The sequence below is a fragment of the Zalophus californianus genome, chromosome 7, assembly GCF_009762305.2.
Source record: "Zalophus californianus isolate mZalCal1 chromosome 7, mZalCal1.pri.v2, whole genome shotgun sequence".
Lineage (NCBI taxonomy): Eukaryota > Metazoa > Chordata > Mammalia > Carnivora > Otariidae > Zalophus > Zalophus californianus.
Genome location: NC_045601.1, coordinates 58,398,612 through 58,414,323, shown reverse-complemented (window position 1 = coordinate 58,414,323; position 15,712 = coordinate 58,398,612). Strand labels below are relative to the sequence as shown.

The 15,712-nt window shown below is 33.6% G+C and overlaps 1 protein-coding gene across 1 annotated transcript in view; it reads left to right on the top strand.

The window, feature by feature from the left end:
* Nucleotides 1-15,712, top strand: part of GRIK2 (glutamate ionotropic receptor kainate type subunit 2) — a 676,248-nt gene that overhangs the window by 630,056 nt on the left and 30,480 nt on the right. Inside the window, 2 exon segments of the mRNA XM_027602788.2 lie at nucleotides 9,851-9,962; nucleotides 9,965-10,075. Coding sequence (XP_027458589.2) covers nucleotides 9,851-9,962; nucleotides 9,965-10,075 — 223 coding nt within the window.

The following is a 15,712-nucleotide window of genomic DNA, read 5'->3' as shown; positions in this document are numbered from 1 at the left end:
CTGTACCAGATCATTTTAAACTTGCTGGCCATCATATTATGCTCAGTCATAAAGGTGTCTCTTATTCCTCTATTAGCTCTCAGTAACACGGAGAAAAGCATTCTGTTTCATTGTCCTTCTCTTCAAATATCCTGTTTTAAGAGATTGCAGATGCCTTGAGATAAAACTGCCAGAATTATTCCAAGGACTGACAGGTTTGCTAACAACCAAATGCTTTCAGATCACTGCACTAGCTTCAAATTCACCTTTAATATGAACCACATATGGCTTCAGTCCTGTTTTCCTGAATTAACTCTAATTTCCTAGTGACCAAGGTCAGATGAGTCCAGATAGAGCTCAGCTGTTCTTACCTAGCACATATGTTCCAGTATTGTTGGTAATTTATTTACTGTAATAAAACATTAAAATGCAAATCTCAGCCAAATTCTCCTTTACCAAGGGAGACCTTGGTCGGGGCCATTTTCAAACCATAAACCATGCATTAGGGACTATTACATGTGACTTTTTCATAACAAAATAGGAAATATTATTATAACATTTATATCCAAATATTTAAGTTAATATTAGAAACAGAATTGGTCATGTGGAATTTATTGAGAGGGATTAATTTGAGTAAGTGTCCAATAGCACCAAATTTACTTTGGTAATTATGAAGAATGATCAGAAATTCCTGTCTCGTCTTGTAGTAATTTCACCATACTCATCCATACACTAAAGTCCAACAAATTCTGCCAGACATTATGGTTTAGAAGGCAAAACATCTTTTCCTGAATTTTTTTTAATCAAAATAAGTGTATTAACAGGAAGTCTTTTTTAAGTTATTTCAAGATGTTTTGGTTGTCGTACCACTTGATTAACATTTTTAAAGAATCTGAGTTGTAGTCAATATTTCTAATATAATGGGAAATAGACTATATAAAAAATAGTACTGGATTGTCTGTGTTCTTGATACTTTGTGGCTATGACAGTTCAAACAAATTAATGTTAAAGATTTTGCATTTCATTCATGAAAATAAACTTTCCTCTAGAACATACTTAAAAAGTAAATTTAAATTCTTGCTTCTGGAGGTCACACAAATATCGATAATGTTATTTTCTTATCATTTTTATGTTTACAAGGTTAGTGATCACAATATGGTTTCTAAATTTTAATTTGTATTTGAGAGCAAACAAAACGAAGATGAAGAATTCATTTGTAAAAAGAAAGATTTCATTTGTGTGCTAAAGAATTTAAGCTAAAGATTTTTTTTTTAAAACAGAAGATGGCTTTGTATTTGTAAAATATATTTTTCCCAATAAGAAAAGATCTATACAAATGGTACAAGAGTAATCCTTACTTTATTAGCTTTCATAACATTTTCAAGACACAGAAACAAAATTTCAAAGCACTATCCTTACAGTAATATCTCACCAGTTCTAAAAATCTCTCTCTAAAATGATCAGGAAAAGCATTGCCTGAAACCATTAGTTATTTGAGATCTGTAAAGAGCCAAATAATTTCAGGTTGCAAATTTAGAGTTCTGCCAGAAACTAAAACTAGTATGTCCTTAAATTTTAAATCATGAAATAATATATCCTTAAATTTTAAATCATTGGCTATGTTTAAAATATTTTAAGTACTTACACTGAATGTTCTTTTTAGAGCACAAATCATTCGGCATCTGTGAATTTTTAGGAAGTGTTGTATTTCTGGTTCTTTTTAGGTTTATTCTTGACAAGAATCTTTTCTTTTATCCTTTGTTGATGTTTCATGGCCCATAAAACTATTATAAAAAGACAGTGCCTTAGGAACTAGGGTTTTTTTTTGTTTTGTTTTGTGCTGATGTAGCAAAAACCAAGTCAGCTTACAAATCTCAGCAGTTTGATAAAATAAACACTGCTAAACATTGACATCCTAAATCCATCCGATTTAACATAGAAGAAAAAGTGTCTTTAATGTGAGGCACAAAAACAACAACAAAAAAGAAATTGATTCTGGTGTTCAGAATGACAGGGTAAGTTGCTTGAGAAAATAAGATTTTATTTAGAAAATTTTTTAAATATGCTTTTCCTCTGTAGTGCTTTGACTTTAATATGCATTTCAAGAAATATGAGTCATGATTTAATTTATTTGTTTAACTTTATTTATCTAAATGATTACGTACAACATAACTGTATGGATAATACTTAAGAATGTTTCTCATTTTTGCTAAATAAGTATCTTATTATGAAATTAAAATTCTTCTATAAAATCATGACCTTATAAATCCTATCATCACTTTTCTCTTTATAAATCTATCTTCACTGCCAAATTTTTTTTTTCTTACGACGTAACCTTAGTTCTCTCATCTGTATAGTAAAGGAGTAAAACAAGATTTCTTTTTTCACTAATTCAATATTTATTTTATTTGACTAACCTCTACCTGAACAGCTTCTCCATGATGCTCTAATTTGTCATTATTTCAATGCTTTTCTTACAGAGAATTATGTTATTTCATGCTTATCTCATGACCTGACTTTCATTTTTCATATTTCTCTTAAATAATACATTCTTCTGGAAAGTCTTTCCTAATCAGATTGGCAGCAGTGATGCACAGGGCCAAGCTATGTCCCAATTCCTGAGTCTTTCCTGGTGTTCTATGTAGGTCTTTACCTCTCTGTAACACTAAAGCTAGAAAACCTTCAATGACTGTACATTTTAGTTCAGTAGCTTAGTTCCCATCCATGATTTTATCTTGTCCCTTGATGATGGTCGGTAGCTATTTCATTGAATGAAACCAATCTTAAACACAGCAGATTAAGCAAAACATAGTGTATGTGGTTCTTTCAACATGTCCCATCAACTTTCACCTCCAATCTTTAGTTTACATTGCAACTTGATATGTCCTTTCTTAAGTTTACATACAACGTTCACACTCAGTATGCAAATACTTGTTTTGTTGATTTCAGTTTTAATTACTTGCTTACTAACTTTAAATGCATTTTTATTCCTAATCTTTAATTTGTACAGCTTCCACCTATTGATTTTAACCTCAAAGATCCTATAGTCTACTTTACTTTGAAAATGTTCAACATTTTTCTATCTTATTAAAAATAAATCCGGCTGAGGCTTCTTGTTTTCTCTTTACACAATACATCGTAGCGTATCAATATAATTCCACATGTGTTTAATATAAATATTTTGAAATCAAAGATCAAGCTAATTGCAGTGTTTTAAATCCTCTGTTATTCTACTTGAGATTCACCTTATTAGAAACTTTGCATTATTAATTGTCTTTCTTTCTCTGGCTTTTTAAACCTCTTTTCTCCTGGAACTTCCCCCACTGGCATTTAAACATGCTTCGATATCTTGAATCTTTGAAAATCTTACTTAAACCAAAATATTCTTCTACCTACTGCCATGGATCTCCTCTTCTTCAGAGTCCTACATTTTTTTCTTTTTTGACACTTACTGGCTCCATTTAACTTTCTCCAAATCCTTCCTTAATCCACTTCTATGTGACTTCTAAATACTTCACTCCACTAAATTAGCTTTTGCTAATAAGGAGCTTTCTCTCACCAAGTCCAAAGAATATTATTCAGTTCTCATTGTATACATTTTTTTTTTTGGCCAATCACTACAAGTGAGCATTCATTCACTAAACATTTTCTTGCCTTGATTTCTGCAGCACCACAATTTCCATATTTTCTTCCTTAATCTTTGTTCACTTTTCTGTGTGTCTCATTTGCAAGCTGTTTTCTCTGCCAGCCACTGAAATTCAAAATTGCACTAAGTTTGATCCTAGGATTCTTCTGGGATCTTCTTTCCTCATCTATCCACTACTTTGTCTTGTATATCCAAGAGAACTCCAGAATCTATATTTTTAGCTTTTACCTTTCCCCTGTACTCCAGACTTAGATATCTAACTTCACATGACAGACCTATTTAGATGTTTTTTAGGTACCTCCAACCTACTAGGTATAACCTTTTCCCCAACCTTGTTTTGATATTATTTTTTTCTCTCAGTTTAAACCAGAAACCAGTAAGTCTTTCAATCTAACCTCTTCTTACTTCCTATAGTTTAATAATGACCAAGCCTTAGCCATAACACGCACACACACACACACACCTTGAAGTCTTAGTTTTCTCCTTATCTCCAACACCACTTACATAGTGCAAGTACTGTTTCCCACCTAGATTGCTGCTGTGTGTTCCTAAGAGCTGTGCTGGGGGCATCATAGCCATCTGTATTTGTTAATTGGTCTTACCCAAAGGAAAAATAAACTTTTAGTGCCTTCATGACAGGAGGTAGTTTTATAACTTAAAGTGCCCACATAAATTAAACTCTTTTCTTCCCAGAGAGACTGGATATTAGAGGTGCTTCTCTTCTTTGATGATTATATTTCAAGGATGGCTCCTGGGTCTTAAACTGTAAAGCTGATGGAGAGGCTTTTAAAGATTTGCATCTGAAAGATGCAAAAGAAGAATTTACAATTACATATTTTCTAAAGTGAATAATTTAAGAAAAAGGAGAGAAGGGACCTCAGTGATTAGACCATCTGGTTTCTGGAAAGGCCAGGTAAAAGTGAAGTCAGGGGCCTGGACACAGGAAGAAGCTCATCTAAAGTTGAGAAAGCTGAGGGAAACAGGCCATCTTGGTCACCCTTTATCTATTTCTCTGTCATCTTCTAGTACCATGTTCCTTGACTCTATGTGCCCCAGCCAAAGCATACTTCCTTCAGTATGCCAACCCATCAAATTCATGTCCAAGATGGCATCTCTTAACTGCTTTTCCCCATGTCTAGAAAGTTCTTCACCTCTCATTATGTAGTTGACATGGACTCAGGCTTTAGATGTCAGTTCATGATCCTTCTTCAGGGCATTCTTTCCTTTTTTCTGTCTTTTTAACTTTTTTTCCTACTTTTCTGGAGATTTCCTTACTTTGTTTTCTAAAATTTCACTTGAGGCTTTCATTTTTTTTTAAGATTTTATTTATTTATTTGACAGAAAGAGACACAGCGAGAGAGGGAACACAAGCAGGGAGGAGTGGGGAGAGGAGAAGCAGGCTTCCCGCAGAGCAGGGAGCCCGGTGTGGGGCTCGATCCCAGGATGCAGGGGTCATGACCTGAGCTGAAGGCAGACACTTAACGACTGAGCCACCCAGGCACCTGAGGCTTTCATTTTTGATGCAAGATTTTTAATATATATTTGTTCCCTGAATGTGTTTTCTTTCAACAGAGTCTATTTATTTATTTATTATTTATTTATTCATTTCATTTATGCAGTATCTTTTACCTCTCTGAAAACATTTATGCCATTTTGTTTTTTTCTTTATATTTCATGTTAGAGGCTTCCTTCAAATATCTGGTTATCTTTGGTGTTTGATGATATATAGCAGACTCTAAAAGGCTCACTGGAAACCCTGGGTGCTTGCCCAAAGCTGAAAAACTGTGAACTTTGCCATAGCATGATATGTTGGGACATTTTGTTGGGAATCCATGATATGTGTCTTTACATAGAATCAATGTAGTGTGATGATTAAGAATATGAATTCAGTAGCTAATCTGCTCATGTTTGATTCTTGGTTTTGCCCTAAGTAGCCACATGAATTTGGGCAAATTATTAACCTCTCTGTGTTTTGGTTTCCTCATTCGTCAGATGGCTGGAAAGATACGTATCACCTAATAGAAATCTTGTAAAATTAAAATGATTTAATATTTATAAATAATTTAGAATAATGTCTCACACATGTTGAACTTTATCTGTGTTAACTGCTCATCATTATCTCTCTGGTGAAGTTCAGTTTTGCTTGAAAAAAACTTCCATTGTCTCTACTGGAGGAATTCTAAGGAGCCGGACAGAAACAGGGCTGGGTTGTAGACTCTGCCTTATTTCTTCTGGTTTCAATATGGCCTCCCCTGGCTCTCCTGTGTCCAGTGTGCTCTTGTTTCATCTTTAGAGAATAAAATCCTCTAGTCCTCTGGGTGGGACGGAGCAGTTATTATGCTGCTCAGAGAAAGAAAGGGGATCAAGGATCTAACTTTTTCAAAGACATTCTTTCAATAATTTTTACTTTTGTTAGATCTTTGATCATTCTGGCTTTGAGAGGGATATAAAGATGCCAATCTCTGAAAGTTTTGTGGGCAGGAAAGGGTTCTATAGGTTACTTAACTCTAAGGAAGTTACAATTCACCTATCTTCTTTCCAGCTTCCAAAATTTTGTTTCTGTTGTACATTGTCCCATTCTTTTTCACCTTGTGGTTTCATACCATGGGAGAGAACATGTACTCAAAGATTGTATTCAACTTGCCATCTCTGCCACAGTGCTTGGTCTTTTTTTTTTTTTTTTAAGAAAATTAACATATAAGCATTTGGTGGTATGCCCTCTTTTTAAAAAATAATTGGAATTATAAAAATATCTCACTATTGTATAGTGTGCTTACACATAGTATCTTATTTGATCCTCACAAAAAACACTGAGAAGTTGGCAAAGTTATTTGACTATTATGAAAATTGAAATTCAAAGATATTAAGGGGCTTGCATAAGAACAACTTGCATAGATTCCATTAATAAGAGATACACAACGAATGATCATTACTTCTGACTCAGCCCACATTATTCAGAATCTATATATTACTTAAGTGATAAGTAACTAATTATTTCTGAATGGTCAGGTTTATTGAGATAAAAGAATCCTAAGCTTCATATTCAGCCTATGAGTTTGTTCAGATACTTTGTTCAAATACTTTGTAAGTTGTCTTAGCTTCTTTAAATTTGAGGGTTTCAGTGAAATTCATGTTGTGCAGACCTTTTGTTTTTAAACCTGATGCACCAGATTCTCTTCACTACTAACTATAATAGAAGTAATAAGATTGCCCGAAGATGCTAAAGATTAGTCCACCTTTTCAACTTTCTGTAGAAATGGGTAAGAATTGAATGGCATCTCCCCACTAACACACACACAGAGCCCACAGAGGCAGTGATGATTTTTAAAAATATCTCTTTGTAGCCATAAATGGGAGGTGCAAAGAAGTGACTCTGCTAAATTGGAAATTGAGGTCGAAGAATGACAACAAATCAAGCAAAAAGCCACATAGAATATCTGTGACCATCAGATAATTTTTCTAAATTGAAATATTTCTTATTCGGGTTTTTTATTTTTATTAAGAGAAACAAAACAATTTGGGTGACTTTTCTATCTAAACCTATTCTACAGTTTTAAGAATAATAGAAATATTTATATCTTCTGCAGGTAGGAAAGATGAGTGAAGCTGTACAAAAATCATAGACAATAGATTTCTGAAAATTGGAAGTAAATCAGTAGGAGATACTTGTGTAGCAATGGAAGATTGGAAATAATTAGTGTCAAAATGAATATCAATAGTAATTCTAGGAAGTACTCACAGAAATAAAATATCAGTGCAGGAAAGCAGTCAAAGAATTTTGTATGAAAATACATTTTGCAAAATCCTTATTTCATCAATTAAAGGTCATAGATTAGATATCTCAAATGAAAAATAATTCTACATTCACATCACTTTAAAATGAAACTATATATATCTGCAAAGGATAGATTAGGATTAGTTTTTAATTTCTTGGTTTTCAGTTGTTAAAAAATTTGATCTGTTTACACAGCAACATATTTAGGGATATGTCATACCATTAAAAATGTAATTCTCTTTTTTAAAATTTCTTGTGATACATAGTCTTTAAATTAAAAATACTACTTCTAATATAATTTTTTATAGTATATAATATTGTGAAATTCTAATATATAATAAGTTATAAAAAGAGAAAGACATAATTATGTATCATTTTATAAATATATAGACATATTTAAATGATTAGTGCCATTGTAAATATTCTGTTCCCCCACTTTGAGACAAAAATACTAGTGTTCAAGTTTTATTTAAATTATCTTTTATCAGTGAATGGAATGTGTTATCAGAAATTGGAAATCATGTAACTAAAGCAATAAAACATCAATTGTTAATGTTCTCATAACTGAAACAAAAGAGAGAATTTAGGCATTTATGGCCAATACAAGTAAAAATAACTTTTTATGCTCTTTCTTATCTCTCTGCTTGGTTTTGGCCTTGAAGAGTATGCTTATATTATGATATTACACTCTCCCTCTCCTTTAAAGAGTTACCTTTTAAATTGCCAACTGATGAGAGTGCAGTTTTTGAAGCCATACATTTTAGAATTATTATTTATGGGACTGTGTATCTATCTATTATCAGCCACAGATTTACTAAATCAAAAACTGTCCAATTTAATTTTTTTAATATAAAAGCTCCTTAATCTGCAGGTGAGCTTTAATTTTGATTTTATTTTGTATTTAGGTCTCTCTCAATGCAAAGTCTTAGGAGATAAGTTCTTTACCTTTGAAAGGAAGTGAATTTGTTCTGTCTATCCTCATATGTTACTGATTTGGAGAGTCAAATGAGTCTATGCAAAATCTCACTATTGGTCTTAACTATTCCAATAAGGATTTCATCAAAACCTTAAATATTCCTTTCATTTTTCTTTCCTATTTCCAACATATGCTTATTTTACTTTAAAATAATTGAAATGCCACCACAGCTTCTCACATTTGTAGTCCTATCAATTCTTATTCTAGATGTTCTAGCTGCTATCTTTTAAACTTTGAGCTGCTGGCCTTTTAACATGCTTAGTGTTTCACTGGAGAGCAAAGGTTTGCATTTGAACCCTCCTTAGCCCTAATGCTATACTTGTTTTTAGAAAGCACTCATTGTACATTTAGGTCCCCCCACCCCCAGTAAATGTAAGGTTTTTCTTCTATCATCATTGAAATAGTGTTTGAATTTTTCTAAATATTATTGTGCACCTTCCTTTTAGTGGAAGGAGTGGTAATATCTCATTTATGACCTGGCACATGTAGGACCTAAATATGTGCTTAAACTGTAAAAAGATTGCATATCTATTTATTTGAAAACAGTTTTAATTTTTTATGCCAGTGAAACCAATATAGTGAATATCCTCTTTGTGTTTATAGCCTCAGTATTATTTTTTGTATTTGTATAAGGATATAACTAGGGGTAAGCGTTTACAGATGAGCTTTTTCATAAGCAGATGCTAACCTTGTCCATGGTTACACTTTTACCAGTGCCTTCTGAACAAAACCCATTTCTTTCCTTCACTAGCGAAATCCTAGTGAAGCCTTATTGAGAATTTTCAGGTGGACATAAAAACTATTCAATTTTATTGGTCCAGGAATATTTAGTTAGTAGATCTGAATGATAGATTTCCTGTTGTCCTGAGTTGGGCTAAAAGATGTTCTGTGGTGTCCAGATTGTGTCCCAGTGGAAATTTTTATTTGTTACAAATTGCTTTTTTTGTTCAACCTACATCTTTGTGTACACTTGGAGGATACTGTGACATCGGTCTTATAGTCAACCATACTGGGAAAAACAAAAACAAACAAACAAACAAAAACTCAAAGTTTTGCAGTGTCAATTGGTGTCCAGTGTCTGTGTCTTCCAAATTTGATTTTATAGTTATGGTGAAAGATACAATTATATACATGAGATACTCATGTGAGATATAAGCACAAAAGTTCCTCCTATTAATCTTGTTATTTTTAATTATTGCTTTCTATGATTTACTAGCTATGCATTTTTGAACTTTAAGTTATTTTTTATATGTTTGTTAAATAACTCAGTGTTATACCTGGAAATATGAGATAAGGAATTCCTACAAGAAACTTTTTTATACAGATTTTAATTTCTTTGTCTAGATATTACTATTATGAATAAGACAATTATAAGGTAGTATGAGTCAATGAAATACAGTCAATTCCAACTAACTATTGTAGGATCACATGGAAACTAAGGAATATCTTTCTTACTTATTTTATTTTTTCCTAGAAATCAAAAATATCTACGTATGACAAAATGTGGGCCTTTATGAGTAGCAGGAGGCAGTCAGTACTCGTCAAAAGTAATGAAGAAGGAATCCAGAGAGTCCTCACCTCTGATTATGCTTCCTAATGGAGTCAACAACCATTGAGTTTGTTACACAGCGGAATTGTAACCTGACACAGATTGGCGGCCTTATAGACTCCAAAGGTTATGGCGTTGGCACCCCCATGGGTAGGTTTTATGTCAGTCACTGGTTCTTTGTTCATTAATCTTAGTTGCTGTGAGAAGGAAAAAAAAACAGTGCCTCCATATGCCATTAGGAATTCTGTTTTTAACAAATCTATCCTGTTATGTTCTGTTACTGTATAAAATCAGGAAGCAATTTGGACATCTGCTTCTAAATAGGTAAGTAACAAAGGAAAAATTGATTTCTACCAAAATGGTCAGTAGACATTTCTACTGTATCAGTGTTGAAAAAAAACCCACAACATCAATGTAAAAGACCCTCTCAGTTCTACATTTAAAAAATATTTTATGAATAAAAGTTTTTGTATTTTATTTTTTCAAATTTGTGGTTTATGAGTATAGTATTTGAGTTATTATAGTATAGTATTGAGTATAGTATTAGAAAGTTAATTAAAAGAATGAGCCACAAGTGGTTCATTGGTTTCTGTGGATATTTGTTTTACTGTTCTATTAGAGATGGTATTTGTTTTATTTAAGAGAAATTGCAGACTATTTACCAGTAACATATCTAGCCTATGTGACACTGGATTAATTATTTTTGACAACCTATTTCTTTCATATGACAAAATTATTTTCAATAATAATCATGAAATAAAGGATAAAAAAAAGAAATGGGGCACCTGGGTGGGTCAAATGGTTGAGAGTCTGCCTCCGGCTCAGGTCATGATCCTAGGATCCTGGGATGGAGCCCCACATCGGGCTCTCTGCTTGGCAGAAAGCCTACTTCTCCCCTCTCCCTCTGCTGTTCCCCCTGCTTGTGCTCTCTTTCTCTGTCAAATAAATAAATAAAATCTTAAAAAAAAGAAGTGAAAAGAAAAAGGATAACAATTGTCAGAAGAGACAATGAAAATTTTGATTTATTGAAATTAATATATGTGTATAATATATATGAATATGTCTATATATTCATATGACAAGTGCGATCATATATAACATTACAGTACATGTGTACATGTGGTGGGCATAATAATGGCTCCCCCAAAATGTCTTAATCCATTCAGGCACCTATAACAAAATACCAGAGATGGGGTGGCACATAAACAGCAGAAATTCATTTTTCACAGTTTGTAAACTGGAAGTCCATGATCTAAGAGCCAGCTGACCCCTTGTCTGGTGAGACCGGCTTCTTGTTTAATAGATGGCTTGTCTTCTCACTGTGTCATCACATGGCAGGATGGTCAGGGATCTCTCTGGAGTCCCTTTTATAAAAGCGCTAATCTCCTTCATGAGGGCACCATCCACTGACTAATTGGGCCCCACCTCCAAATACCATCATATTGAAGATTAGGTGTCAGTATAAGAATTTGGGCTGTCACAACATTCAGACCATGGTGTTGGGGAGTTGAGAGGAGAAAGAGACTGAGAGAGATTTGAAAATGCTACCAGCTGAACTGTACATGGGAGGAAAGAGCCACAAGCCAAGGAAAGCCGATGACTTTTAGGAGTTAGTTTAGAATGCAAGGAAACAAATTCTTTCCTAGAGGTTGAAGAAGGAATGCAGCCTTGCAGACATATCACTTTTAGAACTTCTGACCTTCAAAGTTATTAGATAATTCATTTGTGTTGTTTGAAACCACTAATTTGTGGTGATTTTTTTTTTTTTTAGATTTTATTTCTTTATTAGAGAGAGAGAAAAAGAGAGCAAGAGCAGGAGGAGGGGCAGGGAGCCGGCGTGGGGCTCAATCCCATGACCCCAGGATCATGATCTGAGCCAAAGGCAGGTGCTTAACTGACTGAGCCACCCAGGTGCCCTGTGATGATTTGTTAGAGCAGAAAGAGGAAACTAATACTATATAAAAGGAAAAAAAAATAACACATTATCATGTTTTAATTACATCAATGTATTTTTTAAAATAAAGGGGAAAATAGCTATTCACTGGCCCATCACAGTAATAAATAATATAATTTTTCTGAGGCTTAACTTCTGCAAATTTGTTGACAGGTCAAAACTGATCTTCATGTATTCATATTCAATAAATAGCATAGCTATATTTGTCAATTTATCTTTACTCATAAATTTGATTAACTTTAATTTAGGAAAATTTCTTTCAAATGAGCATATATACAATAGTTAGAAAGTTGGGCAGAGATTTATGAAAATCCAATTTCATAAACAATTCCAGAAATTACAATACTATAAATGTCTTTGTTTCGTTGAGATAATTTCTAGCATCTTTCAAATGTCTGGGAAGTCCAAAACTTTTCCACCATAATGACTTCACCAAAAAATTTCTACATTAAATTCTACTATATTTGGTAAAGTTTGCTCAAATTTATCATGTAGTTCAAAATAGCTTGGACTGGCTTTGAGAGAATTTTGAGACACTAGCTCTTATAACACGACATATTGCTATATATATATTTTAAAGATTTTATTTATTAATTTGAGAGGGAGAGACAGAGAGAGCACAAGCAAAGGGAGAGGCAGAGAGAGAGAGAGAGCTGGGAGCCCAACATGGGGCTTGATCCCAGGACCTGGAGATCATGACCTGAGCCAAAGGCAGACGCTTAACCATCTGAACCACTCAGGTGCCACAACATCTTGCTATATTTATATAACAGACCCAAATAATGATTCCACAGTCACTGTAGAAGTGAAAACAAGCAAACAAAAAACCCCACAAAACCTTGGATTCTTATTCTCCAGTTATGCAAGTGTAGCTGAGATCACATGTGTTGGGCAGTGGTGGGGGTAAACTATATAATGGGAATTCTCCAAATTATTTTCCAAGTAGAATACCATGTTTATTAAAGAATAAGAAATGAAATGTATGTTAATTCAAAGCTTAATTAAAGTTAGGTTATTAAAACTCAGTGGTAATAATTTAGAACTTAGATGCACAGAAGATATTTTTGAGGTTATTTTTGACATGTTTGACTTGCTAGTGTGTGGTAATAGTTGATGTTATTGTTGTTTTTAAATTCTGCACACAAAATGAACCTGTTTATTGCCTGAACCGGGGAGAAACCTCCTAAACAAAGCCTTATTGGCATAATGTATATATTAATTCAGAAGTTTTATAATTAACTCTAATATTTGATAAATATTTATTAATGATTGAGTGTTCATAATTACTACTTGAGGAGCAAAGGTTTTTGTTGATGGAGTGCTCAAACTGTGGCACGCCATGGTTAGGTCTGGTATGACCTAACCCTCAGTAAGAATTACATAATGAACTCAAACACTTCATGAGTTCATGTACCTTTATTTGGAATTTGTGATGAGTGATTTCTTTGTCATTTTTTCAAGTATACTTTACTCATCTATGAATTGGAGTATAAGCAAATTTATATTTTAGACAATAGTCTGATAATGTGCTATTAGAAAGTATCATCATGTACAACAACCTTGCAGTTCCCTAGAGCGTATTATGCTAAGTGAAGTATGTCAGACAGAGAAAGACAAATACTGTGTGATTTCACTTGTACATGGAATCTAAAAAACAAAATGAAGAAGGAAAACAAAATGGAAACAGACTCAGATACAGGAAACAAACTTGCTTCCCACAGGGGAGAGGGACAGAAAGGCAGGTGGGATAGGTGAAGGGAATTAAGAAATACTAACTTCCAGTAATAAAATAAATGTCATGAAGATGTAATGTGCAGCATAGGGAATATGGTCAGTAGTTGTAATAGATTTGTATGGTCACAGATGGTAACTAGACTTTACATGGAGATCATTTAATGTATAAAAATATTGAATCACTATGATGTACACCTAAAGCTAATAGGATATTGTATGTAAATTATACTTCAATTAAAAAAAGAAACTGTCATATGTAGTATTCATGATGATATTCTAGATTTAGCCTTGTCATTTATTGTAATCTTGGACAAGTCACATGAAAGTTATGACTTCTAGATTTCTTTTTTTTTAATTAGTAAAATTAGAAGGTTATAGGAAAACCTAAGGTCTCTTTGATTTAAACTTAAAACAATTTTTCTAATAATGTTCTTGACAAATTCTGAGAGTTTGTTCTAAATTGGGTTAAGAACTACATGGAGAAATATGGTTGGCTAGTGTCTTAGAACAAATTTTAAAAATCAAGCAAACTCGGCACTAAGGGTGGGAACAGTGACTTGTTAGGCTCCCATTGCCTTATAGTTTCATCTGTAAAGAGCTGGGACAAATAAATACATTTCTCAGTGTTGTCTCGGAAAGGAGTGAGATTCTCATGTCTTTACCATCTTTTGCTGCTTTACATTATCTGGATGAGGGCATAGATCTTTGTTTCTTTGTTGTTGTAAGCCTACACAACAGCACCTGCATTCTGTGAACCCTCTAGTATTTGTTGAGCACATGAATTGTACATCTGAAAATATGATGGTGCAGTAAGATTTATAAACAGAGAAAACACATAACTTTTAGAGCTAATAATAAATATGGCATTTTACATTATTAAATATGATGACCTCATTAAACAAGCTTGAGTAATCCAGGGTAATGAGAAGTAAGATTTGAGAAGATGTGTGAGAACTTTGCAGTATAGCACAGGTATTTTATTTTATTATTATTTTTCTGTTACAAATTTCTATTTAAATTCTAGTTAGTTAACATATAGTGTAGTATTGGTTTCAGGAATTAGTGAATCATCCCTTACATATAACATCCAGTGCTCATCACAAGTGCCTTCCTTATTGACCATCACCCATCTAGCCCATCCCCCACCCACCTCCTCTCCATCAACCCTCAGCTTGTTTTCTATAGTTCAGAGTCTCTTATGGTTTGTCTCCCTCTCTTTTTTTTGTCCCCTTTTCCCTATGTTCATCTGTTTTGTTTTGTAAATTCTACATATGAGTGAAATCATCTATTTCTTTCTCTGACTGACTTATTTTGCTTAATATGTTATACTCTAGTTCCATCTACATCATTGCAAATGGCAAAATGTCATTCTTTTTGATGGCTGTGTAATTTTCCATTACACACACACACACCATTTCTTCTTTATCCATTCATCAATCGATCAGTGTTTGGACTTTTTCCGTAATTTGGCTATTGTTGATAATGCTGCTAAAAACATCGGGGTGCATGTGTCCCTTCAAATCAGTATTTTTATATTCTTTGTGTAAATACCTAGTAATGCAATTGATGGATCACATAGGGTAGTTCTATTTTTAACTTTTTGAAGAACCTCCATACTCTTCTCCACAGTGGCTGCACAAGTTTGCATTCCCACCAACAGTGTAAGAGGGTTCCCCTTTCTCTGCATCTTGTCAATACCTGTTGTTTCTTGTGTTGCTGATTTTGCCATTCTGACAGGTTTGAGGTGATATCTCATTGTAGCTTTTTCTTTTTTTAAGATTTTATTTATTTATTTGACAGAGAAAGACACAGCGAGAGAGGGAACACAAGCAGGGGGAGTGGGAGAGGGAGAAGCAGGCTTCCCACCAAGCAGGGAGCCCAGTGTGGGGCTCAATCCCAGGACCCTGGGATCATGACCTGAGCCGAAGGCAGACACTTAAAAACTGAGCCACCCAGGCATCCCCTCACTGTAGTTTTGATTTGTGTTTCCCTAATGATGAGTGATGTTGAACATCTTTTCATTTGTCTGTTAGTCATTTGTATGTGTTCTTTGGAAAAATGTCTATTCACGTCTTCTGTCCATTTCTTAGTGGGATTAT